The 27,795-nt window shown below is 40.9% G+C and overlaps 1 protein-coding gene across 5 annotated transcripts in view; it reads left to right on the top strand.

The window, feature by feature from the left end:
- The window catches only part of Tp63 (tumor protein p63), a 91,684-nt gene extending 73,652 nt beyond the window's left edge, over nucleotides 1-18,032 (top strand). For 2 of the 5 annotated variants that reach the window (XM_037209811.1, XM_037209810.1), the window contains exons 9-12: nucleotides 8,491-8,648; nucleotides 10,688-10,832; nucleotides 12,081-12,174; nucleotides 14,943-18,032. In XM_037209811.1, coding sequence (XP_037065706.1) covers nucleotides 8,491-8,648; nucleotides 10,688-10,832; nucleotides 12,081-12,174; nucleotides 14,943-15,239 — 694 coding nt within the window. In that variant the 3' untranslated portion in view covers nucleotides 15,240-18,032. Of the gene's footprint in view, nucleotides 1-2,316; nucleotides 3,632-8,490; nucleotides 8,649-10,687; nucleotides 10,833-12,080; nucleotides 12,175-14,942 lie in introns of those variants that run through there. The other 3 variants (XM_028875180.2, XM_028875179.2, XM_037209812.1) reach the window with 2 other exon arrangements.
- Nucleotides 18,033-27,795: the final 9,763 nt, after the last annotated feature.

Raw genomic sequence — 27,795 nt, 5'->3', positions numbered from 1 at the left:
ACCTTCATGATCATAGGCTCTATGGAAGATAGATTTTTGAACCAAGTTGCTATGATTCAAGTTGTTACAGACATATGTGGGCTTTTCACTGTTTAAGAAGAAATTCTATTTCCATTAGCATGCCCACAGTGGTGCAAATATAGACAGTTATGTTTACTAAAGCTCAAATCTAATGGGAGGACAGATTGGACCCAATATTTTTGCCGAATTCCACTCCCTTGCTATTCCATGGGCACTGATTCTTAATGCTAGGCTTAAGTTATTTGACATCTGTGTTAGCAAGCCTTAACTTTTAGAATAAAGGCCCATGTGATTTGTTTTCTTTTTGTTCGTTTGTTTGTTTGTTCGTTTTTCCCTGTGATTCAACCTCCTTGCCTCTGCTGTTCTCAGGCCAGTAAGACTTCTTACACCTTTGCCTACCTGTCGGTTCCCTCTGGAAAACTGCACTTTGTTTTCCATGTAGTAGAGTCCATTAACTTATAATACACCCTGTACCACTCTAAGATGCTTTTTTATAATGTCTTAATCATGGCTCCATAGTAAACAGAAGCCAGAGGATGCTGCTTCTGAGCAAGATCTTCAAGACTGGGTCCAGTCCCTCCCACCAAGGCCGGGAAGACCAAGCAAGCCCACAAAACAGCTTAGGCTAGAATCCCTTCAGAATCACAGCCAGTCTCAGTCAGCTCCATCATTAAGGAGGCAGCAGCGAGAATATTGTAGCATCCAGAGCACTGTATGCCCATGATGCCGTGGTTACTAGCCTCTTGGTCTTTAGTCTTGCTCTTTTAGTTTAAAGCTATCTTTTTTTTTTTTAATCAAGAATGCCTCTCTCCCAGCTTCATGCATGTAAGAAGCAGACAGTGTCTTCAAGATTACTAATGAATTTAGGAGAGAGTAAAGGACACAGGTATCTAAACTGTTACCAATCATTAAAACTACACTTTGAAGTTAGGTTATAAGGCTACCCATTTTCAGAATATTTGCTGGAAATTGCTAGCTCTATAGACTTGAAAATAACAGCAACAATAGTAATTTCATGTTTTTCAGCCTGACAACCATAATAAAAATCTGAATTTTTATAGTTGATGTAGGGCTGCTATTGAACTTCGTGGCTAAATGATGACATTTTTTTTCAAGACAGGTTTATTAGCTCTGAATTACTAATGGAGAAAAATCTCAAAGGTTGATTAAATTCAGTGAAATCCCTTCTCCAAATGTGTGTATTTCCATGTAGAACTGGCCTTGCATCTAGGTCTGGAAGTTTGAATCCATGGGGTGTATATAATCTTGCCTTCTCTGGAATAAGATCAGTACATGCTGTCTGTACTAGGCTTTTCTACCAGAGACTCCAGACTTCATCTTCCAAACACAGAAAACTCAACGCTGAAGCTCTTAGTAATGAGTTGCTTTCCCCATGATGTGTGTTCTGGAATATTTTGTCATGAAGATACCAAATCTCACTGGTATACTACATTGTGAATTGAGGTGGGGGGGATGGCTTTGTTCCTTTGAAAGCACTGAACAAATAGGATTCGAAAATCCAGTCTGGGAAACAGTTCCCAACAGTTCACCAAGTTGCACAACCTTTAACCAAATAAAAGGGCTTATTCTTGGCATCCTATGGCATAATTGATTTCTTAATTATGCAAAAGTTGCTTTCATGAGTTTGATATATGCATTTATAGGCCAAGTTTGTGACTGAGAGGATTAAGGTATTTACCCACCTCAATCTGGGCACATACAAAATGCTCATTAATAGTTCTTTCCAGATGCACAATGACGCAGCCCCCACACTGATAAGATCATGTTTCTTCAGACTTCAGAGTTTGGCTAGACAGAACAGTAATGAGGTATAATAATTGGGTATGTGACATTTTTACAGAGGATCAAAGTTTATTCTTGTTTCTGTATTCTCTTTGTCAATTAATTGAGTCCAGTAGACCCATGCCAAGCAGTATACTAAACACTGGACTTGCCTGTCACCATAATCCTCAAATGAGTCACTTATGTTAAGAAATGGGCATGACTGGGCCCCAACTAGGTCTTAGAGAGGACCTGGGAAAATGTATTTTAAAAAAGAAGATTCTGATGTATACTGCTGATTAGCTGCCCCTGTCTTGCCTTGTTTTTCCTTTGCATAACTCTTGAGAGGTAGAATGTTCTGGATGGCTTTCAAGGAAGTGAGAGAAATGGCTTTTGACATGGTCTGTTCCGCCTGCTATGATCATGAAGGTAGAAGGGTGTATCTCTGTGCTCATTTGATGTGGATCCATGAGTCCTAAGCCTTCCTTCTCTTTCTCTGGTTCCTCTCTGCAGTCTCCTTTCAGCCTGCTTCAGGAATGAGCTTGTGGAGCCCCGGAGAGACGCTCCGACACAGTCTGACGTCTTCTTTAGACATTCCAACCCCCCACACCGCTCAGTGTACCCGTAGATCCCAGTCTGTGTTGGAGCATGTGTGTTTGTTTCTGTGTGCGCGTGTGTACATGTATCCAGCCCTCCCAAACAGGACTTGAAGACACTTTGACTCAGAGACCCAGCTACTCAAAGGCACACAGCCACTAGTGAGAGAATGTTTGAAGGGACTCAAAATTTTACAAAAGGAAAGATGCTTACTGCAGATTTTGTATCTTTAGATCCTGCCTGGGTTGGGCAGCAACTCCAAATGTGCTTGTCTGTGAGCTTTCTATTGTTTTCCCAGGAGGGAGGGGATCGGTTGGGTAGAGGCATTACAATGTTTATTGAAATCCTTTTCTGTTACCTTCTGTTGTGTTTCTAAAACTCATAATAAAGCTTTTGAGCAGGTCTCAAACTTAAGATGTATTTTTAAGAAAACCAGAAAAGAAATCTGTTATTGTTTGTGCCTAAGGAAATTGTGTCGATTGAGAATCTCAGGCCCTTTGAATGCTGGACATGGAGTAATACTGCAAATAGTAACAGACTAAGGTGTTAAGTGTACTGGGGTTGGGATTCTTGTTGAGAGGTTGCATTCTTTGTGTATTCTCTTTCTATGTAAGGAGAAAGTTCGCTGAGGCTTTGCCATGTCTGATCTCTGCCATCATATATTAGCATCTGCTAGGATAGTCTTCTGTACACAGAGACACACTCCTCAAAACGGTTGTTTAGATGCCATGGCAGGTAAGCTACTTTTATGGTGTTAATAGATGAAACTGTCCCCAGAATATTGCCCAGGTACTTGCTTACCATTGTTCAATGCCCATAGAGTTCAAAGTCTTCTCACCAAATCTACAATAATTTGTTTAATTAGACCTGCTAGCCCTCAGCTCTGTCTATCATAGAACCAGCCAGCTTTCACACTTCTGTTCGTGTGCATTTATCTGGAAAACTTACCCTCTCTGACTGAATGATATCTAAACATACAGATATTAAGATCAGTAGCTCTAGCCTAGAAATTTCAGAGAGCTAATCAAGTTCTCTTTCCTTTTAAAGTATTTTCCCAACTCCAAAGGACTGGCAGAATCCCTGTTTCTTTCCTCAATATCCCTGCCCCCCCTCCCACCCTGACCAAGTCACCAGCGCTTTATTCTATGTCACCATGACAACAATTTCTTGTGATAGAGGCTGTTGCTTTGTGGATGTGTGGTTTTAATTTTCAATAAACTTTTGCACCTTGGTTTATCTTGTAGTTATTGTTTCTGTCTCTCTCACTCCCCCTAGTACAGTATATTCTCCTATCTTAAGTGCTGTAAATGCTATATGTGGATCTAAGTAGTCAGAGTGACAGGACTGTGGTCCTGTCTCTATTTTTTGTGTGTGTTATTTTATTTAAGATCTATCCAAGCATCACTCTGAGAAATTAGTTACAATGCCTAATGTCAGTGGTTCTCAACCTTCCTAAAGCTACAGCCCCCTCATACAAATTTCTCACGTTGTGGTGACCCCCAACCATAAAATTTTTCTTTGCTACATCATAACTATAATTTTGCTACTGTTGTGAATTATAATATAAATAGCTGATATTTAGGATATCTGATACGTCACCCCCAAAAGTGTCACAACCCACAGGTGAAGAAACACTGGCCTAAATGAGCATATTTTAGCCCTGTGCATACTTACATCCTAGAGTGCCTGAAGACATCTGAGCAAGTTTTGAGCTTTATTTAAAATCACCAAATTTACTAATTAAATTTAAACTATGTCCAAACATATTAGATAATTAATTTTAGATGCCACAGGCTTTATCAAATATTTGGCCAGGAATCTAGAGTGGTGCCAACATCCTAAATTTGGGGGGTTAAATTTCTGTGTATTTGGGGCTTTATGTTATTGTAGTTACTATTTCAAAGGAAGTTTTTATAAATGTACCAAAGCAAGTGGCAGAAAAAAACATAAGACAAAAACATCTTAACAAGAGATTAAAGCATATTAGTAAGTTCTGATGTCCTTGTCATATTTCAGTTCCTAACTTTGAATCATGAAAACTTAAAGAATTGGAGAATGTGCTTAGATTTTGGGCATTTCTTTCAGCAATATTTTTCTCTTTTAGCCTATTTTTATGTACATTTTGATGTATTTTCAGTAACATTTATACTCATGTGTATTTTTAAAATGATGGAATATATTTCTGTATTATTGTTGGCCTTCTAAAGAACTCTTGCTGCCCTTGGTCTTTGGAGGTGAGACCAAAGATTACCCAGAGTGCAGGCCCCAGAGAGAGGCGCTCTTGGGAAATACTTAGGACAGCTATAATCATCTTTCTACTTCTTCCTGTTTTCCTACCTTCCTCATCTTCAGAGCACCTTCCCTGCACTATTCTTCTCCCCTTTCTATAATCAGCATTCTAGGAATGGCTTGGCCAAGTACATTTTGTTGATGTGTCTCCACATTTGCGTTGAAAGGTTTAGTTAGTATAATAAAGGGATTTAAATCAAGAGAAAGGAGCAAGGGAGGGTTCAGAAGGCCGTGGATATAGCTTGGAACTTATCATGAAGTTTGTCTTTCACACATAGTCATGAGAGGCGGAAACGGAACATCTGATTTTTAATCCCAGATCATTTAAAATAGTGTTTCTCAACCTTCCCAATGCTGTGACCTTTTAACACAGTTCCTCATGTTGTGGTGGCCTCCCAGCCATAAAATTATTTTCATTGCTACTTCATAACTGTCATTTTGCTACTGCTATGAACTGTAATGTAGAAATATGATATGCAGGATATCTGATGACAAATGTGTCCCTCAAGGGAGTTGTGACCCACACATTGAGAACCACTGATTTAAAGGCACATCTAGCCCTGGAATTCTAAATTTTATTCTTAGCAAGGCACATGGAAGTTTATAGTTTTAGAGTTAAAGACAAAGAACTGGGATCTGTGGACGAAGGAGATCCGTGGTAGAGAATTTGATAACATGTTTAAGGACCTAGGTTCAGTTGCCACCACTGAAAAGAAATGAAAGAAAAAACAAAAAAACTGTGACTTGGATTTAGACTACAACTACAGGAGATTTAGCTGTCTGTATCTCTATAATACTCAGTTCCCAGAAAACTCTTAAATCTCCACAGAAATGGCCTCAGAGAAACCACACTATGTTTTCCTGCCAAGAGCTGTTGTCAGCACGTTTGGGTTGCTTGACCTTTGGTCGAGGTAGGTGACAAGGACAGGGACAAGTAAGAAAGTCCATCAATGCAGCATGACTTCTGTTTTCTTTTCAATTGCCCCCAATGTGTGGGGGATTGTTTACTGAAGGACCATGGTATTGCACTTGTAATGGCCAAGCAGTTGGCTGTTTTTTAGGACCTTTGTATTGGCTCTGACTTAATCCAGGATCACACTTTTTCCAAGTGTGTCATGGCTGTTGATTTCGGACATTGTGAAGTGAGTAATGATTACTGTGCTGTGACCTTCATCTGTGTGTCTATAAAACTCACTTTCATGTTCTAGTGGGTACATTCAAGATTTATGATCTGTTTGAGGTTATCCAAAATCATTTTCCAAATTTACTCAATTAAGAATCTTATGTCAGTTCTGTCCACTTCTTCCTATAAATTCATAAGTTGGTACCTTACAACCCCTTGACAAAATACAAGGATATAAACTGACCATTTTGGGCTATATGAAAGAAGAAAGGATGAAGATCTTGGGTGTCTGTAAGACACTGGACAATGTCCAGAACTCTCACATGAACTCATTCAGATGTCATAGGCACTCACTTTTACTTTCAGAGAAAGCCTAAGGACTGCCCTAGGAAAATGAGGCTCAGGAGAGACTCAGATCAAATCTGGTCACTTCATATATCCATCTCATATCTAGAAGGAAACAAACATTTTGGTTGGTTCCAAAATTCAGATTCCTTCTCTGTTCATCTGATGTTTTCAGTGTATCTTCCTAAAATTAAGTTGATTATAGTGAAACATAATCAATTAGCTAATAAGGTAGTAAAAAAGTAATGACCATACATTTTAACAGGATATAGAAAATAGCAATAAATTGTTACTGAATGTCCAGGGACAAATGTAAAGTTTGTCAATGTACTTTTATCTTCCTGTTTGTGGTTATTAATGGTTAAAACTATTTTATTGTTAGTTTTGGCTATGTGTTCACCTACTTGGGGAGATGGAGAAGAATATGGAGTCTTTTCAAGTTAACTGTCCCATCTGTCTGGAACCTGGGTGACTAACTCTTAGCTACATTATGGCTGCCCAAAACCAGTGGAGACTTTCTGAATATGCCGACTACCCATCAGGTTCCTGGAACACAGCAGCTGTGTGGACTCAGAATTGCTTGGTAGCTGGTAGATTCCCTTTACGCAGCATTGCTCCTTGCCTACTTGGGCCTTTTACATTTATCTTAGTATTTCAACAATTTCTTGATCCTGCAAACTTGTTACCCACCATCATTTTATTTCTGGGGGCATGTTCCCAGAAAAGAAAAAGTATTCAAGGGCTAAGTACCAGGAGACTCATTTCTATCCTCAACCCATTCATCTAGTAGCGAGAACTGGGCATTTGGGCATTTTGTTTCTTAGAGTTTCATATTCACTCATTCTTCAAACATTAATAATAATTATCTGTTCACCATGTGCTTCCATACTATGGCATGACATGCTCCATAGACGTGGCAATCATTCAAACATGGGTGGAAGTCAACCAGGTAACCTGAGGTATTTCATAACTGGGGGAGGAGGAGAAATTTATTACATGATGCCTGTTCATACCACTTGAAAATGGCTAAAGAAAACAAAAATTAAAGTAATGGTCCAATCTTTATAGTTTACATAAATAACTGTAGAGTATATTGTTTGCTTTACCCTGGATAGTGCTCTGCACTAATATAGAAAACAGGCTTCCTGCTTTTAGTAACTATGAGGAATTCAGTGCATCTTCAAAAATTGCCTGAAGTACAAATATTTAAGGCCATTGTGTAATTTTTTTAAATTTTACAAAGTATTCAATATTGATACTCCTCACAAACACATATGAAAATAAAACACATAAAAAATTTAAATTTGTCTTTTAATATATCTATGAGAATATGGGTATGGTAGAAAGGAGGCAAATCAGAACAAAGCAAAATTGATTGTTTGAAGAATTGTAAAGGAGAACTCTGTACAGAACCATAAGCAGAACTCTACAGCCATAGCAATTCCTCACTGTACAGTCTCTACAGTTGGTCGTTATTACCTCCTCTCCAGTTTTTATCTCAGCCCTACAATGAGTGAGGGACTGTTATCCCTGTTAGAGCCACTGCTCCGTGAGCCTCTAAAAGAGGAAAAACATTACGGTTTAGATTTCTTCCTACTAACAGTGTAGCTCAGACAGCAAGGGTACATGGCTGTATCCATTGATTACATGGCTAGAGCTTTTATATAACTACTAGATTTGTACAAACACACACGCATACACACACAAGACTTGTAGAAAGTCAACACCACAGAGACTTGGATTCTGCGGTTCTCCCACATAGAACCGCTCTTGGCATGCACTGGGTGTTCTCACAGCTCATCTCAGCTGAGGAAGTGTATTTATATCTTGGGGATATCTGTGGGACATTAGGGTGTGCTGTCAAATGCCTCCAATGATTGACTCTTTCTGGTATTTTCTGTGCACCCCAAATGGCTTGGAATGTTGTAAATGGAAGGCTTCATTTGCAAATTGAGTTTAGTGTCTTTCTGGTCTTCATCAGCCTGTGTGCCTCGCTCAGTTCTTTCCTCTTTTTCCTGGTTATTAAGACTTATTTAAGTTGAAAAACAAGAGAGAGAAAGAAGATGGAGGAAACAATAGAAGAAAAGAAGTGTATATATATTCCCTCTCACAACTGAGATGGTAAACACTCTACTGTGTATCGTCCAGAAAACATTGATTTTTGTGATGGCTTTGCAGTCCCTCCCTGGTTAGGACTCTAGGTCATTAACCATGAGGAGTATCTGATACATACACAGTTCTAGGCCAGGTTTTCATCCCAGACCTGTTGGAAATGACTGGTCCTGCTTCTCGGTGTCCCGCGTTGACCATCATTCCCATGTTTGTGTTCCTAGGACCTCGATGCAGTCTCAGTCTTCATATGGTAACAGCTCCCCACCTCTGAACAAAATGAACAGCATGAACAAGCTGCCTTCCGTGAGCCAGCTTATCAACCCACAGCAGCGCAACGCCCTCACCCCTACCACCATGCCGGAGGGCATGGGAGCCAACAGTAAGCATCTCTCTCTTGAGCTGCCAGAGGATGAACAGGGCTAGTACAGGAGAAGATGCTTTAGGGTGGCCAAAAATGTTCTTCCCTAAGCTAAGTGCCATAGAGCCAGAGGGGACCACAGTTGGCTGACTCGGCTTTCACAGTTAACTTCTCATTCTTGAGGGTTGAGTATGGGTTTCGTCACCAAACACCCTAGTAGAGATAGACGTGGGGTGAGGATCTTCCCTCAGGAGGGATATGGATCTCTACGGCGAGAACAGTTCACTTCCTGCCAGCCTGGATGGAGGCTCGCCACCGAGCACCTCTAACACAGTCTAAAAGAAGTGCAGCTGAGGTGGTGGGAGGAGGGTGCTGGGCTAGACGGAAAGCAGCAGGGTAACAAAACTGATCCTCCTCTGGACTCGTGCAGAATTAGCTGTGCAACTGCATACAAGTTAGTTCTTTGCTCTGCTGCTCTCTGTCTCTAAAATGATCACCCCACACATTTAGCATTTTACTTGACTCCATATGCTGTAAGCAGGCAAGCAATCCATAACGGTTTCCCCTTTACTTCTGTACACACACAAATTCCTCAGAGTATCTAGGCGTAGATATAAAAGGCAGTGCAAAATAGATGATAATTGGCACATAGCTTTGCTATCACCAGATTTACTTTGTTATAAGTAAGTCTAGCAAACGGGACGCAGACACTTGAATGAAATAAAGAATAGTAAAAAAAAATGTAGAAGGATAAATAATATCATCAGGAACAGAGAGAATGCATAGTTGCTAAAATTCCCACTCAGTGAAAAAACAAGGACCTACCATCTAGTCCTTCCAAATCCCGAATGATTGGGACCAAACCTTTCGGCTTCTTTTTCTCTGGAAAGCCCAGCCTATCTGAAAGAAGCTGAGGGAGCCTGTTGATTTTTCAGCATGAGATAGCGCTGCAAGAGGGACTTTACAACAGACTGCCCTCTCATGATAATCCACCCGGAGGTCCCAAACCTGACAGCGCAAAGAGAAGCCATCCAATGCGGTTTTCTTTCTTGTAACACAATTAAAATGTCCCTGCTTGTTCAAGGGACAAGATAGTGGTAGCAACAACAGCATTTTACATTTACACAACTTTCAATCACTTACATTTTATTTCTAGTACACAGTTCTCTGAGGCACTCAGAGAAGTCTGAGGGGAAGCAGATGAAGAAGCTCAGGATAGTGCTTTGCAGGTGACTGCATCACAGCAGGGGTCTTTCCCTGAGCCACTCTTCTGGTTACTAAAGCAGACACAAATTATATCCTTATGTTCTAGATAAATTGTTGCCCTAGTTTTTGACCAGAAAGCAAAATTTGTTTCCTAAATTTTGTTAGTACTAAGCTTTTTTTTTTTGGGGGGGAGGTGTCAGTGAATGCTTGAAGCTCATGGTTTTGAAAAATGCCCAAAGTGTTGGTGAATTCAAGTGGATTATGTAGCAGAGGTAGAATCTAGAATTGTGTTTTTTTTTTTCACTAGGCATAAAGTTCCCAAACGAATACCATAGTTAGTCCTCCTGTTTCCAAACACACCTTATGGACACACATTGGTAACATTTCTCTCAGTATAAGATTTTGGGCATCTCACTGTGCCAGGGAGTGTGCTATGTCTGCGGGGTCAGAAACAGTGATAACAGCTAATCTGTGTGCTACAGGAGATGAGTGCAGTAAGAGAAAGTGAAATACAGCCATGCTGGCCAGTAGAAGGAGAAAAGCATCAACTTAGGAGAAAAGAACAATTAGAAGAAAAAAAAAAAGGTGAGAAGAGAGTCCGAAGAGAACAAAAGTCCAGAAAGCTGTCATTAGTTTGGAGTTCGGATTCTATTCTGCTGGACTAGGCATAGAGTGTGTGACGGGATAGAGAGAAATTAGGCCACCCCTCCCCACAAAAACAAACAAACAAAAATAAGACAAAAGAAAAAAAACCCGACAGCTTTCTGGTAATACTCAACAAGGCAAGCTAGACCCCTGGGATGCTGGGAAATGATAACCTAGTAACCCTTTCTATTCCTCCTGCTTCTGTTCAGTTCCTATGATGGGCACTCACATGCCAATGGCTGGAGACATGAATGGACTCAGCCCCACCCAAGCCCTCCCTCCCCCACTCTCCATGCCATCCACCTCCCACTGCACCCCCCCACCTCCGTACCCCACCGATTGCAGCATTGTCAGGTGAGTGCACAGCCTGGGCTCCTGGGGTCAGTCCTGGGCATCTGTGGGTGGCGGGGAGACACTGGCGAAGCTGGTAAAATGGTTGAGAAGAAAGGATGCTGCTGTCTTGTGACTTCAGGAAGTGGAGTTTGAGCCACAGGGTGCCGAGCATAGCTCTATCGAGAATGCCTACAACCGGTGTGGGGAAAGTGAAAACGTGTGTATGTGCGCACACAGGTTTCAGACCCGTTTCACGGTCTTCGTTTATTCCCTTCTCCTGCCTCCTGTTTTTATAGGTCAGTTGTGGCCCATAAATTGGTGCTCAGGGCTGGGTTTCCCCAGAGGGACATAAACGGCTGTCCTGCTCCCTTTCCTGCTCTCTAGGCCTCGTAGCTCTTATGCACCACGGGACCATAATTTTGGAGTTGGATGTCTATAAAAAAAGTTTTAACATTAGCAAAAATCTGTAATTTGAAGAACCTCTGCCACTCTGCTGGGAAATGGGACACTATAGAGAAGAGGGTTTTCTGTGGACAGACGCTAACAAAACGTAAAAGGTGTTTCTCACAGAGGCACATGCAGCTTCACGTTCCATGCTTAGGGCATGTCCTCTGCTTCCAGGGACGCATACATTGATCCTTTGGCTGCTGGTAGAGTAGGTTTTGTCCATGTGCAATTTTAGCCACAGAGATGGTGTGCTACATGGCTTAGCTCAGCAGACATTGACCCTGGGACGATAGTGACATCTCCAGTCTTAGGCTAGCACCACAAAGAGGAATATCTATGTTTCCAGGACATACGTCAAGAAGTATTGATATTCTAGAGTACTAGCCTGCCATGTTTTAACTGCTTAAAGCATTCTAAGAAGCCCCCAAACACCAAGTATATCAATATAGAGATTCCCAATTTGATGCGATGATCCAGGAGGCAAGGGGTCTGGGGACCTGACCACTGGACCCTGCACCTGTACCCCCTGCGATGGCTCCTGCTGCATTTGTACAAAACCTTGGGCTACCTCAGATCACCAACTGAAAAATGACCGCCTTCTAGAATGCTGACACTTGATTTTTGTCGTCAGTTTACCTAAATTTCGAGTTTCTAACAGTCCTCAAACCTCAAATCCAAGGCTCCCACATACTTCCTTGGCCCCCAGTCTCTTATGCAGGGCATCCAAGGGCAAAATGTTGGGTTTTCCTTTACCTCGCCAATGCAGTTGGGGTGAACTCTCTTTTTCTGTTTCCTCCTTCCTCTTCCCTCCTCCCTCTGCAGTTTCTTAGCAAGGTTGGGCTGTTCATCATGTCTGGACTATTTCACGACCCAGGGGCTGACCACCATCTATCAGATTGAGCATTACTCCATGGATGTAAGTAACTGTTAGACTTTTCTCTACAGTAAAATTTCTTCATTTTTTTCTGCCTCCGGGACATATGCCTTGTAGTTCCATCCACGCTCGTTTTAAACTTTGTTTTGGTCATGCTTCTAATCCTCAATTCTGATGAAACTATAACCCCGTTAGAAATATTCTCTAGGTTAGAAGCTCAGCAATCACTAAGCCTGATTGTTAAGCTGTAGCTTATTGCACCCAAGTGTATACAAACGGGAAAGAAAATATTGAATTTATGTAATCAAGACATTTTAGTCTTAAGACAGGTGGCTGAAACCAAGTAACTGGGAGGCTGAAGCAGGAGGATTACCTCACCTCAGAAGTTTGCAACCTGCTTGGGCAAGTGAGGCTTGATCAGAGACTGGTTAAAATGTTCTCATTAGTTAATTTCAATCACCAAGGAGATTGTGTGATTCTCATTTACACATACAGAGAAATGACAAAATTGTCATTGGCCATGGTGAGTTGATGGTGGAGTCATAAAGATAAGCCTGGCTATAAGTCTCTAGCCTGTCACCCTCTTCACTGGCCTTTCCCACCTCTCCTTAAAGTAGGGCTCTAAGGATGAGTCAACTGTGCCTTTCAGTACTGTATGATCCTGCATTCATTTGTAAATCTGTCAGCCCAACTCCTTGCCCCTATCATCAGGAATGATTACTGGCCATTAAGTTTGAGTCCTGGGCATGGATTTTAGTAGTAATGACACTCAAGGCTGTCACTTTGCCTCTTTGGGCCTCAGTTAACCCAACTGAGTTAGAAGTTGCTCCCCTCCAGTTTGGATAGTCTTTAAAACAAGCTGTATGTGATGGAACTTTCTCATGCTTTCCACCCCATTTCCTGGGCTTCTCTGACGTGGGAGCTACTTTGCTTGCATTTTCAGCAACCTGATCCTCCTCCTCCCTCCTCAGCTGGCTGCCTTCTGCTGCTCTCTTTGGCATTTGCTATCCTCTGTTCTAGCTTCCAGATGGCACTTTGGACTGATGGGAAGAGATAGTCTCTGCCTCTGCTGCTGCTTCTGTGGTAGGGACTCCTTCCCTCCTTGAGCACCGATGCTAGAGATGCCCCTGTGGCATGAGAATGCCCCAGCCCTATAGAGCAGCGTGTACCATGCTGCCTTATGCCCATCCCTCCCAACTCCAAAGTCACCCCCAGTAAAAACTTATAGAGAACACTTTGAGTAAATTCTAACTGGACTTGGATTGCCTTAAAACCACATTTCTCCATGTATGAAAACAGAGCAGGCCTGTATTTGAGAAACACCTGTAGTGGAGTCCTATGTGGTGGGACAGGAAGTCTGATGCTTCCCTGGGTCTTTACATAATATTTAGTTGTAGACTTGGCCCCTGGGGGGAGTTCCAGGATTCTCCTGCAGCCATTAATGTTCACAGGTACTTCCCACAAATCTCTCTATGTTGGTGTCGCCTTGTAGTGGTGCTGAGATTACAAAGGATCTTGGGCTCATTCAGAGTTTCAGAGGTATAAAGTAGTAAAAGAAGTAATAGAGCATGCTAACTTAATCTATTTGTGGATTGTCTTCTTTACAATGTTTTCTTCTACTACAGAAGAAGTTAGAGTAGCTGTGATGGTCTGAAACCCATATAATGAGGCAAGTTTCTGAGTTGGAAAATTTTGTAAAGCTATTCAGTTTTCTCATCTTCCCCTCAGCATCTCTGTGCTCATTTCTGGAAACAGACACCTCTTGTGTCTTTGAAGTAGTCTGTTATTTTAGTGTCCCTTTGTGGTAGAGAATTTGAATACAGTGAGATCTTCAGAGGCAAAGCTGAGTTCATAGTATAAATGATAGACATTATAGTGCATGTTTTAGAATTTATATAACCTCATACCCACACTTGCCCATGAGCCCATAGTATCTAAAATGCAAAGAAGCAATTGTACCCAATGCATCCAAGTACGACAACTAAGATCAGGGTCCATCTGCCAAGCTGCTTCCTGCCCACCTTGCTGCTTCGTTGAACTGAAATATATTAAACAAACTAGGGCCAATAAATGCAAGACATGGACCACACCTACTTAAGATTAACTCTATTGGAAAGACCTCTGGTCCCTCCCATAGTGCATGGATACAACCACTGTGCATTTTGACGTATTTTATCTACACACCATAAGACTTTTCGGTCCATAGGATAATTTGAGGCTCAAAAACTCTTCCTAATTTCACAATTTATTTACCTTGTTATATAACTTCAAGGCTTGTTAACCTAATCTTCCATTTTATCTATCCATAAAATAGCTAAAATAATAGACAGCACTAATTGCAGGATTCAATAGGATTATGAATATAAACTAAACACTTTGGTGCTTGGTACATAGGAAACTCTCAGTCCCTATTAGAAATCTTTTCCTTCTTCCCCCACTGTTAGTGACACTCCATTATTACCTTCTTCTGGTGGCTAAAGCCCTGTAGATTGGAATCATGGAGAATCTTACATTTCTTCTTGAGATTTTTGCTCTCTTATTTAACTACTGTCTACACTATTTTACACATGGAGAAGTTGAGGTCAATGAAGAACAAGTGAATTGTCCACACCACATGTAACACAGCAGGGTCCTACCTGTGTTCTCAGTAACATAATATATGGAAGACTGTCAGAAAGCTAATTTTATTTGCCAAATTAGTGATAATAAATTCAGATCATTTAAGCCAAAATACCAAGGAATGGAAAACAGCACGTGATAAAAGTCTAGGTGTCTGCCTTCTAACGCCGGGTCTCCTTCCTGTTGCACAGGATTTGGCAAGTCTGAAGATCCCTGAGCAGTTCCGACACGCCATCTGGAAGGGCATCCTGGACCACAGGCAGCTGCACGACTTCTCCTCACCCCCGCATCTCCTGAGGACCCCAAGCGGTGCCTCTACAGTCAGTGTGGGATCCAGTGAGACCCGTGGTGAACGCGTGATTGATGCCGTGCGCTTTACCCTCCGCCAGACCATCTCTTTCCCACCCCGCGACGAGTGGAATGACTTCAACTTTGACATGGATTCCCGTCGCAACAAACAGCAGCGCATCAAAGAGGAAGGGGAATGAGCGGCCATTGCTGGGCTCTTCGTGTCTGCTTCCACCTCCCAGCCCCAACAGGGCACATCTGCTTGATCTTCAAAGCATTCTTGCTAGCTCTTTTGATTTTTCCTTCTCAGTCTGGTTTCTAAAGGGACGGAGAAGTAAGAGGCAGCCTGTTGCCTAAAGTCTGACCTGTTACTTGATTCTGATTCTGGCTTTAAGCCTTCCAAACTCTTGCGTTGTCTTGTAGGATGCGTTGTCATTGCTAGATAGAAGTTAGCAAAGAAGCAGCGGGTCTCTTTAAGCAGTGGAGAACTCTCATTGACTTTTATAAAGCATTTTCAGCCTTATAGTCTAAGACTATATATATATAAATATAAATATATAAATATACAATATATATTTTGGGTGGGGGCATTGAGTATTGTTTAAATGTAATTTAATGGAAATCGAGTTGCACTTATCAACTTCTTTGAAATTTGTTTTGGATGACTGGTCTGTACCCCCTTTCTCAGGGGTATCATGTATGGTGACAGATATCTAGAGTTGAGTGGTCTATGTGAGTAACAGTGATGTACAGGTCCTCTTGGTTCTTTGGATGTTTAGTGTTTAGCATTTAGCACATCAAACCTATGGATGCATCCAGCATGTTTACCATTGCTCACTATGAGGTAAAGCTGTATATATGTACACAGTTTTCTCTGTCAGTATATTTTATGTTACTGGTGTCCATCCCAGTTAGGCTGATTCACTCTGTGGCTATTACAAACAAAATTTCATATTCACTTTTGTCACATGTTATAGGAAAGGACAACCTCTCCTGCTTTTGTTTGAGAATGAGGAATGCAGTTTATTCTGGAAATTCTTAAATGGTCCAAGTCAGCCATTCCAAATATCAGATGGGATTTAGCCAAATATAGCAATGGCCCCTTGAAATTTAAGGCCCAACACTCTAGTATTTATTAGGAAAATATTTGCTGCCATTAGAGTAGCCTTAAAACTAAATTTCCCTACTAGGCTGATCAAGTAAAATACACATTCCCTGCTTTTGTAAGAATTTAGGCCAATTAGTCAGAATGAGTGGAAATTAAGTAGTTTTTATGGGAAGTTGTAGTATCTATTAGGAATATTCAAGCTAAACAAGCATGACTCAAAAATACTGACTCTCCACTAAAAAAGAAAGCTGTCCCATCAAACTATGAATTTAAATTCCTTTTGAAGCATGGAGTGATGCTTAGGAAATACACCTTTTAAAGACTTTCCTATCCATAAGACACTGCATGCAGAGACTAGTTTACCTCTCTTCAAAGCCTAAAATAAGAGTAGTGGGTTGGAAAATCCAAACTTAGGCATGCAGTTTTCATGTGCCTTGAGCTGCACTACTATCCTTTTCTTCTGGACTATCAAAGCTCCATTGCTTTGGAAAGCAGGTTTGAAGATCCAGTTTTCCACCCAGCTCCTTCCAGGTTATGTGTAGACATAGAAATGTCCACAAATCAAGGAAAATGCTTTTCACTAAAACTGTTTAAGGCACATCAACAAAGACTTGTTTTCCACTTTGTGAAAGTATGCAACAGTCAGTCTTCCTCCTGGATGCTTTGGAAACATTTTGAGACAAATCTGTTTCTTCCCGATCTAAAACTTGTGTTATGTATATGCTAATGAGCTCTACAATCCTCCCATCTATTTTGGTAAAGGGCTGCCATTCATTGCGCATGAGAACTCATTTTTATTTTAAAGTGCAAATGGGCAATTATGCCTCTGAAATGTAATGTATGGATTTCGCGAGAAAATCTTATATTGTATATGTGCGTGTGTGAAATTGCGTACTGTGCTGTTTTTGCTTGTTTTGGTTTTCTCTTTGGGATAGTTGGGTTTTTCAGAACCACAGCTGAAACTTTTTTGTTGTTACTGTTTTTCTATTTTTTTTCTTTTTTTTTTTTGCAAAAGAATACCATTTAGTGAGAATACAGTGTCAAATAAGACATGATACCTTAATTGTAAGATGGGGGGAAGGGAAAGTTGTTTTTTAATTTTTTTTAAAATTTTTGTATGCTAAAGAGAATGAGTCCTTAATTTCAACCTTTTGTTGTGTTTAAATAATGATAAACATTATTAATTTCTGTAACAAGCTCACGGCTTTGCAAATTCAATAGGTGGAGAATGAAGTTATGTCTTGGCCAGGTCAGGAAGACAAATGGCTTCCTGGGTATTGTGAGCATTTGGGCTGTTTTAGCACTGTTGGGGTGGCACTGGGGACTCTGAGGCATTTCAGCACTATTTAGGTGGCACTAGGAACTCTAAAATTTCTGTACTGTATCCGATGATTTTGGCATTAGCCATTAGCCATAGGTAGGCACAGTTCCTCTCCTCACACCAGTGTTACGGTGTGTGAGCAGCCAAGGCTACGGTCCAAGGCATGGGGAACAGATGTCTGCTCCATGACTCACTGGAGAATGGGATTCCTTTGCTTGGGGATGAAGGGAAGAGGAGAGAAAGTGAGGTGCTCTTTCTTCATCCATTTAGCTTTTGTTTGCTTGATTTCCCTCCAAATATATGTGTGGGATGTTGAATATGAAAAATATGTGGGTTTTTTATTTTTATAATTGTACAAAAGTAAGCAAATGTCAAATGTTTTATATACTTTATTAATTTTTTTTTTCAAAATGTACTTTCTTATAGATGTGATACTTTTTTTACACCTTCAGTTGCTTGTCTGTTGGTATTTTGTGTTCCGGGCTATGGTGAGCCCGAGGCAAATCTATAAGCCACTTTTGTTTGCCAGGACATGCAATAAAATCTGAAAATACATTAAGAAAATGTTGGGTTTTTTCTTTGTGTGTGTATGTGTGTGTGTGTCCATCCTTTCAACCTCTGACCTTATTTCTCTTACTGTAGAAGAGGAAGAAATACTTCACTTGAGGTCAAAAAGAGTTTGCTATCCAAGAGAGGATGAGACTGTAGCATGTCCTAATTTTATTTTACTTTTTGACTTTTTTTAAATTGAAAATAGATTTTATCTTTCATACAATATATTCTGATCATGATTTCCTTTCCTTAATCTTGTTCCAGATCCTCCCCACCTACCCAACTCTACATCTTCTTTCCTCTCTCACTCTCTTTAGAAAACAGGCAGGAAAAATGCACATAACTCACACACAAAAAAAAAAACCCTAAAAACACATTTGAAACTATAACATATAAGCAAAAGACTTATAAAGTTAAAAAGAAAAAAGCCCAGACAAAGCATTAATGAAACAAACAACAAAATCTCCCTAACTACCATACTATTGAGTGTGTATGGCGTTGGCAGTCTACTGCTAGCTAGGCATGGGGTCTGTCACTGAGTGGGGTTTGTATACCGAGTGAGACTCCATTAAAGAAACATAATTTTTCCTTGGAAAGTGGTTGCCAATTGGAGACAGCATCTTGATTAGGGATGGAGATCATGCCCACTGACAACCCTGAGAGCTGGGGCTCTATCTGGCTTGGACCTTGTGCAATCGCTGCACCTGCTTCCACAGTCTCTGCAAGTTCCTATGTGCATCAGTCCTGATGTCTGGAAGGTCTTGTGTCTTTGGTGTCTTCCATCCCACTGGCCCTTCCAGTCTCTCCACCTTCTCTTCCCTGAGCTCTAAGGGAGGAAGCTTGATGGAGCATCCCATTTAGGACTCGGTGTTCCAAGGTCTCTCACTCTCTGCACATTGTCCAATTGTCTCTGGTTTTTCCCATCTACTGTAGGAAACTTCTCTGATGATAGCTGAGTAAGAGTTATGTCCTAATTTTAACAAAATGGCTGTCCCATGATGCTTAAATAGCCTCCTCAACACTGAAGGAATGCTGGGTAGGTCACCCTGGTTGTGTGAGGAGACACAGTGAAGACGGTGGCCTCGGAGGAGGACAGACCGGACAATACCTTTCCATTAGGTACATAGATTATCCATTAAAACAACCGCTCTCCAACAAAATGGTCTAATGAACTTTATTAAATTGAAAACTTTATTCTCTTGTAGACTGAGCTAGAGTGCCATGAGAATAATACCCCAAATATATCAAGAACTGTGCAGACTATTCAGTGTATATGTGAAGGACAACATCTGTCATGTGGATGAATGTAATTTCGAAAACATAGTCAAGGAAGATGAATCTTACATTATTTACTGAAAACTGGTGATAGTTGCTCTAAAACAAATTGGTTTGGTAGCCTGCATATGTGAAAGAGAGAATGCAACTGTGAAAATGATTTGTGCTTGATGTACACCACAGAATATTGGACGCCTTTCTTTCTTTGTTGAAAAGTTACAAGTATGTACAAGAGAACCAAATTTGTTTTCTTCCAGTTGTCAGAGGATCTCTTAAACACTTTACAAATCTAAAGTAGATTCTGGAACTTTAATGATCTCTCTTCATATCTTGAGAAATTTTCTATGATTTGGCATTCTAGAAACTGTCTTATCCTTATCAATAAATTCAATACCTCCCCCTCCAAAAGCTAATAATGTTTTTCTTTCTTTTATTTTGAGACTATAATATAATCACATCACTTCTCCCTTTCTTTTTCTTCCTTCAAACCCTCCCATATACCCCCCTCCTTGCTTTCTTCTAAACTCATGGCCTCCATTTTCAGTAAGTCTCACCAACATGTCTTTTAAAATAAAATAATGAAGCCATTCTAGATTGCGCCTTCCATTTAATGTGGTATCTGCTAACTATGTGTGACTACTGAGCCTTTAAATGGAGCTCATCAAAACTGAGATCATAAGTGCAAAATATACATGCACTTCCAGCAATTTAGAATGAAAATAATTTTCCATCATTTTGTGTTGATTACATGTTGAGAAGACAGTATCTTAGAATTACATGTTGAAAAGATAATCTTGAGTTAGATTTCTTTAATTTTAAAAGTTTCCTTTTTAGATGCCTTCACACATTTAAAATAATATGACACTTATTGTAGCACTATTGTATTAACTAGCATACCAAATGGCACAGTAAGAACACAGGAGGAAGATGACATAAATATACTATTACATACTTGCATAGTTTTGTACAGTGGTACCCATAAATATTATATCACCTTTAAAGAAGGCTTAGAGTAATACAATGTATAATATCTCTGCAGTCAGAATTTTATGTTCTAAATGATACGAAGATTAAAATAGTCAAAAGGTAGTTCAAGCTTGTTAAACTAGAAGAAAAATGTAGCATGATGGTGAAATTGTTCACATAAGTTAGTCTACAGACTGAGTCTTCACCCCTGATATCCTAAATAGAACATGATGGTGAAATTGTTCACATAAGTTAGTCTACAGACTGAGTCTTCACCCCTGATATCCTAAATAGAACATGATGGTGAAATTGTTCACATAAGTTAGTCTACAGACTGAGTCTTCACCCCTGATGTCCTCAATTTAGTTTCTCAAGCACAAAGTTCAGTGGATAAACAGTTTATATATCTGGATAAAAATGACAACTTCAATGAGCATTAGCAGCACACGCCTTTAATCCCAGCACTCAGGAGGCAAAGGCAGGCAGATTCTGAGTTCAAGGCCAGCCTGGTTTACAGAGTGAGTTTCAGGACAGCTAGGGCTACACCGTGAAACCCTGTCTCGAAAAACAAAATGACAACTTCATTCAGAGGGTCATTTGAGAGGAAGAATTTTACCATGTAATATCTTTACAACAAAAGCCTGGTCATCCCACTTTTGTGGCACATGTGATAGTATTTTCTCGCCTCGAATGATTCCTGGAGACCAAATATTATGACATACTTCACAAGTACACAAATGCTAACAAAAGAATCTGCCAAAAGTCATTGGAAATAAGCAAATGATATGAAATTTAACTCAAACGAAAAGTCTAATTAGTGTTTGTAAATCCAAAATTTAAAATATTTTGAAAGCAAAGGACATGAACACCCCCTCTTCCAAACAATTAGATCTATAAATTGTTCCCAAAATGTCTTTGGTATTTTGGATTTTCATGATACAAATATAAGAGATACAGTCAAAAGCAACAAAACCCAAGAATGCCCACAAAATTATATGCAATTCCTATTTATAAGGCAAATATGTTCCACATTGCATGCCAGCTCACAAGCAATTTATTTCATTAAGATCGAGAAAATAGAAAAATAAATGACCAAATCTCTTTTGAGTTTGTTTTCTACCATTTCTTTAGTCTTCCTATTTCATTCATAAGATTACTAAAATGTGTGATAGCCAGCAGACGCAGGAAATCTGCTGAGAGACCGTTTCCCGTAGAAATGATGGGGAAGCACCCCTGGGATACCTCAGCAAGCGTGGCTGTGCAACAAAGCCCTCAACACAGACGGGGCCTCAACAGCAGACAGGCTAACAGGAAGGGGGAGAATGTGGTGGGATGTTTAGATTGCATTCTGACAATAAAGTTTGCTTTGAATCAGAGGGCAGAGCTAGCTACTAGCTGACCAAAATTAACCATAGAGGTTTCAGAGAACTGAGGACCAATAGAAAGACAGGATGCGGTAAAGCAAGGCTGAGAGAAGATCTCAGCTTTCTGGATGGAAGACAGGAAGTCACTGGTGGCTCCTCTGCCTCCTCTCTCTGGTCATTCAGGTTCTTACCTTGATATTTAACTCTCGATTTTTTGTTGATAAAGAATAGTTAGAAGCGCATCAGGAAAATCCCACAAGACAAAGAACTATAGCCAACTAAGGAATGCTGAGAGCAAGAAAATCAGTTTTCTTTAGAAGTGAGTCCCTTAATTGGTTATCCAATACCAAGTGGTCAGCCCTGGAATCATACAGTTTCAAGTAACTCTAAATGGACTCAGCTGGTTGTATGTATGCTCTTGTGTGTGTGTGTGTGTGTGTGTGTGTGTGTGTGTGTGTGTAGATATATATAATACATGATATATGTAACAATAGCACAAAAAGAGGCTATGAATTTGAAAAGGAGCAAGGAGAAATGGAAGGGGATGGAGGAGGGAAAGAGAAGGAAGGAAATGATATAATTATAATTTAACTTTTTAAAAAAGTACTAAAATGTGAAAACTAGAAATAGTTAAAGCCAGAAAATAATGAGTGATGATAGCTCTTGTTATGACTTAATTAACATTAATAGTTTCGAGCACCAAAAGCCCAATTTTGACAAAATCTGCTTGAGCTATCTAAATTTTTCATAGTATTTTTGAGATGCAAGGCTACGTTTTAGCTTTTAGGTGCTGTGGTTGATTTAGCTAGTATGATAATACAGCGATCCTAGTTGGTAACTAATTCTTGATAGTAAGGTAAGGTTATGTGAGAAAGGACGCACAAGAATAGTGGTACACACCAGACCTGGAGAATATAGCAAGACTCTCGAGCTGAACAGCCACAAACCAACACACATAGTGCTCAGTCTCCTTTTAAATGCTTTTTCTCATTCATGTCTGCAGTCCTCTGAGTAGGTGTTCTAAGACACAGGACATGTGCTTCCTAAGTACAGTGTTCCCAGCACTTGCTCTCTACCTGAAGAAGATGTAGCAACAATTATCATTTTTCGGAACTGGACTGACTCTATTCAATTTTTAAGAGTTATTAAGTTATGCTAATTAGTGGATTTGCATAGATAAATGCGGTGGCAGTGTGGCAGGAACATAGGCCTAAAGAAGACTGGTGACTCAGATGAGATGCTTAAAATCTGTAAGATGTGAAAAGCCTTGAACCCATAACTTGTCATTATTTCAGTAATATCTTTTTGGAAGTTAACTAAAGGATGACAGAAAAAAAAAAATCAGCAAAAACAAAGTCATACTATTGTGACCAATCAGAGTTGCACAATGTAATCTGAATTCAGTACAGATTTTTAAGCATCTGGAAAACTCATTCTTTCTCCAGAGAAAGTAGATGTTAAATTGGTATAGTTCAGATGTGCGGAGTTCATCAGTTTAGAGCAGTGTTTTCAGAGTCCTGTTGGGTGTGTCTTTGAAATTTATGAGATTTGTAACTCCCCACACTAAGTCCAAACCTGTGTTTGTGCCAAGTGGGTGGCAAGTACTGGCAGGATAACTTCCCTTTCATGGTTTTTATCAGAATTCTCAACCTAGGACCTCAGAGGACCAACATTTTGTAATTCAAATAAAGGTTAGATATAGAGAGACAAGGAACAGGGAAATGCTTTCAAGTCGAGAGTGGAAATCAGAATAACAGGAAATAAAGAACACAGCAAGCACATAACTCACCTGAGATTTGCTCTCTGGCTTGGGAATGGCACCGCTTTTTCTTTCAGATAAATTGGGATGGATTTACGTCAATATTTCTAAACATGTAATGCTACCTTCTATTAGTTGATCATTGTGCACTTCCGTTTTTTAACCAAGTTCCCACCAACTGATCTAAAGGTCCCCCAAACTTGTCATTGCCTTCTTAATATTACAGTGTCTTATTAATAATTAAACCTAAAGAAAGCACTGGAGAGCACTGTTGATGCTTAGAATGCTGGATGCGGGAATTTTAAAAGAATGAAAGAAAAAGAACACCAAGGACCAACCTATTGTCAGATTCTGTACAGTGAAATGAATAGAAAATTCTGCTGTTTTACTTTGTGCAGCTTCCGGCCAAAAACATTTTGGAAATAATCAGAAAGTTTGTGTTCATAATCGTGGAATCCGGTGGCATCTGGCACCAATACATTTGGTAGCTGAGAGAGAGTAAAGGCTGGTGTTTTATAAATATCTATGAGAGAAATTAGAAAAGATTAAGTGTGTACAATTTACCAATTTACTCTTCACCACCTTTGGGATAAGGACATCTCTATGTTTCTCTCTCTCTCTCTCTCTCTCTCTCTCTCTCTCTCTCTCTCTCTCTCCTTCCTCAAACCCCTAAAAGTATTGTCACCCCAACTAATTTACTTCTAAACAGCACAGAGTCTGTAAAAGTTTAGAGAAATGTGCTTTGCACCACTCCATTTTCCTGCTGCCCCTCTTTGTCTCTGCAGAAGACATCCATGGTATATTCCATTCTCCCTCAAACCTGATGTTCCTAGCTTAGTGGTGTTGCCCTTCGGTGGATTTGGTGGCTTGAGCAAAAGCATATTTGCATGTTACCGTGGCTCAAAACTGATCTTGAAGATAGCTGCGTGCCACGTCATCTTTATGAACACCCACCCTCAGGTCCATGACACCTTCAAGAGTCACATGTAAGGCAAGGAGCTGTTTCTAAGCCGGGTCTTGCCCAAGGCTCACCAGAAGGTACCATGCTGTCCGAAGGCTGTCTAATGTTCAGACAGCATTGAGCAATCAGTGGAAGTTCTGTCTCCTCAGAGAGTGCCAGCTTCTTCCCTAGTATAATATCCTATTCATCAGAGAGCAGCTTGGCTGGCTGGCTTCTCTGTCTTTCATCTCCTTCGCCTCATTACTTCTTGTCCTGCAGTACAATACCACACTCTTTGCTCATCATCACAGCCTCGATAACACTTTGACCTCCCTTGGTGAGGGTGGCAGGAGAGTGAGGGCCTGGTCTCTCCCATGGTTGTAATGCATTCTTTCCCTCCCTGAGGAAAAGAGCTCTGCTGTCTCTTGACTGAAAGATGATTTTCTTCCAGACTGCCCTCCAATTAGCTCCAGTGTGCTTGTGCAATAGTCGCTCTCCTCACATTGAATGGAATGGGCGTACTCATGGTGAGGAAATCGGGGATGATGCATGTCGGTAAGTGTGAGAAAATGATGCATAGATGGAGCTAAGCAAAGGCTTGTGCATTCGTGGTGTCACGTGGTCTTTGGTGCGCTTTGCATTTCCTGTCGAAAACATGACTCAGCTTCTCACACTGCGCAAAGCATTTCGGGAATTCAAAGTCAAGAAAAAACACAGCTCTATGATTATAGAAAGCCAGATCCAGGAAGAACTTAGGAATCAGGCTCATGGCATCGAGTAGGAAATTGTGCCCTGGGAAGGAATGAGAATGAATGTACAGTTTCACAGGGAGGGAATTTGCAAACAGTTCCTAGTAAACCAGCTGACCCGTATCTTCCAATTCCATTTCAGTGCGACCCCTCCTCGACCTCTCCTTGCCAGAAGCCTCTCTCCCAGGCCACAGCACTTCTGCTGTTCCCTTCTCTTAGTGGAACGTGTCAAGGAGGACTTCACAGTACTGCTGGCAAGTGGTTGCTCACGGCTCGCTGATTTCCATCCTCATGCCCATTTTAGATACAGACACTTGTGGCCTGAAGAGCTCTAGAACTCACAGTAGGAGCTCTTGGAACTACGTGTGGATTCTAGGCTCTTACTTACATGCATTGCCTCCTGTTGCCTCTGCCAGTCGATTTGATTTTTTTTTTCTTTTTTTTTTTTGCTTCTGAATGCAAAACAGAATGCAGAATGTTCATCCTTTGTGCCAGGATAAATAATGAGCAGCAACATTCTAGACTGCACTTGGAGAAAACATGCTCTACTCCCTGACCCCCATGTGAGTTAGCCAATGCCTTTGCCTGTCTGTCAGTGAATTCCTTTTGGAAAACCTTGCTACCCCTGGGCTGAAGTAGCAGCACTCCTGATTGAAGCCTGGGAGCACATAGGGCAGTTGTTCTCAACCTGTGGGTCGAGACCCCCCTTCACCAACCCTCTATCTCAGAAAAAACATGGACATTATGACTCGTAACAGTAGCAAAGCTACAGTCACGAGACATCAACAAAAATAATCATATGGTTGGTAGGGGTGTGTGTGTGTCACCACAACATGAGAACTGTGTTAAAGGGTCCCAGCATTAAGAAGGTTGAGAACCACTGCACAGTGAGATTAGGAGAAGGATCTTTCCCAGGAGACATTCTGCTGGAGCCTGGGGGAACCTGAACTTAATGCTTGTGTTGCACACTGATCGAGTGGTCAGTATCAAAGGGAACAGAAAGGACATTTGTGCTGAATTGCAGGATAGTGAGCACTTGTGTTTTGCAGTCTGACCCCCTAATCCCACTCCAGTTTCACAAAGCTGATAACCTAGAAGAGGTTATTGAAATTCCCTTTGGCCAGCTTGTTTCTTGGGTAAATGGAGAGTGCTGTGGTATTATGAAACGTTGTCCTGAGATCTACATAAAAATACCTACAAAACATTGAAAATATATCTAAAATATGCTCAGTACTTTTATATTATTGTTATGATTATTATTATTATAGTGTGTGTGTGTGTGTGTGTGTGTGTGAGAGAGAGAGAGAGATATGTGAGTGGGGATGTGTGCATGCTGTGGCGTGTGTATAGAAGTCAGAGGAAAACTTGGTGGAGTAAGTTCTCTCCTTCTACCTTACAGACGTTCCATGGACTGGACTGAAGTCATCAGGCTGGCGCAACAAGCTGTCCATCTGCTAAGCATCTCACTGACCTTTGTTTTCAGTTTTAGTGAGGAGACTTCAGTATTCCTACCACAGGTAACACCTGGCAGCCTACCAGGTTAAAGCTCATCTCTGCTTCAAGGTCTAGAGAACAGGTTTCTCCAAGAAACAGCCCTTGGTGCACCCTGGTGCTGAAATCAGCCTTGCCCTGGCTCAGGTGTTTTTGTTTGTTTGTTTGTTTGTTTTTTCCATTAATGTGATTCCATACTTTGGAAGAAAGACATCATACTAGTGATCTCTTTCTCCCTCCTTCCCTTTCTCCTCTTCACCCATCCTTTCTCTTTTTCCTTTTTTCCCCCTCATTTTAAAAGACAACACAGAGTCCTCCCCTGGGATAATCGGGGACTAACGGGAAGAGAAATTGCTGGAGCTGTATGTGAGGGGCTGACAGCCTGAATTCTCCTCCTCCCTCCTCCCTCCTCCCTCCTCCATCCTCCCTCCTCCTCCTCCACCTCCTCCTCCCTCCTCCATGAGCTCACATACATCCTTAGAGTGAACAGGTGGAGACTACTCTCCCCGACTCTTAGAGGAAACAGGGCTGAGTGGAAGAGCTGTGCCTTCTCTTCTTTCATTTTTTCTAGAGAGTTATGATAACACATGGGATGGCCCACCCTTTGGAGAAGTTGGTTGGCACTTGGCCGTGGTCTGATACCTATAGCTAAAGGTAAGAGGCCCAAAGAATGAAGAATATTTAAGGAAACATGTATAATATATCAACAGGAATTTCTTGGATACAGACAAAGGCATTTTCCATGGCAACATTCATGTCAGGAACCAGAAGAGGCAACTTCAACAAAGGGGAAAATAAATGAAAATTCATTTCTATATCATTTTTAATAGAAATGTTTATGTATATCACCAGGGGAAACAACTAACATAATAAAAATCTGGGTCTTGTGCTCACTAGTTTGATGTCAACTTGACACAAGCTAATGTCATCTAAGAGAAAGAGCCTCAACTGAGAAAATGTCTCCATAAAATCAGGCTGTAGGCAAGCCTGTAGGGCAGTTTCTTAATTAGTGATTGATGGGGGAGGACCCAGTCCATTGTGGGTCGTGCCATCTCTGGGCTGGTGGCCCTGGTTTCTTTAAGAACCAAGGCTGAGTAAGCTTTGAGGAGCAAGCTAATAAGCAGCACCCCTCCATGGCCCCTGCATCAGCTCCTTCCTCCAACTTCCTCCCTGCTTGAGTTCCTGTCCTGACTTCTTTCAGTGATGAACTGTGATGTGGAAGCATAAGCCA

Source organism: Peromyscus leucopus, chromosome 12, assembly GCF_004664715.2.
Source record: "Peromyscus leucopus breed LL Stock chromosome 12, UCI_PerLeu_2.1, whole genome shotgun sequence".
Taxonomy (NCBI): Eukaryota; Metazoa; Chordata; class Mammalia; order Rodentia; family Cricetidae; genus Peromyscus; species Peromyscus leucopus.
This window is presented reverse-complemented; position numbering and strand designations above follow the sequence as displayed.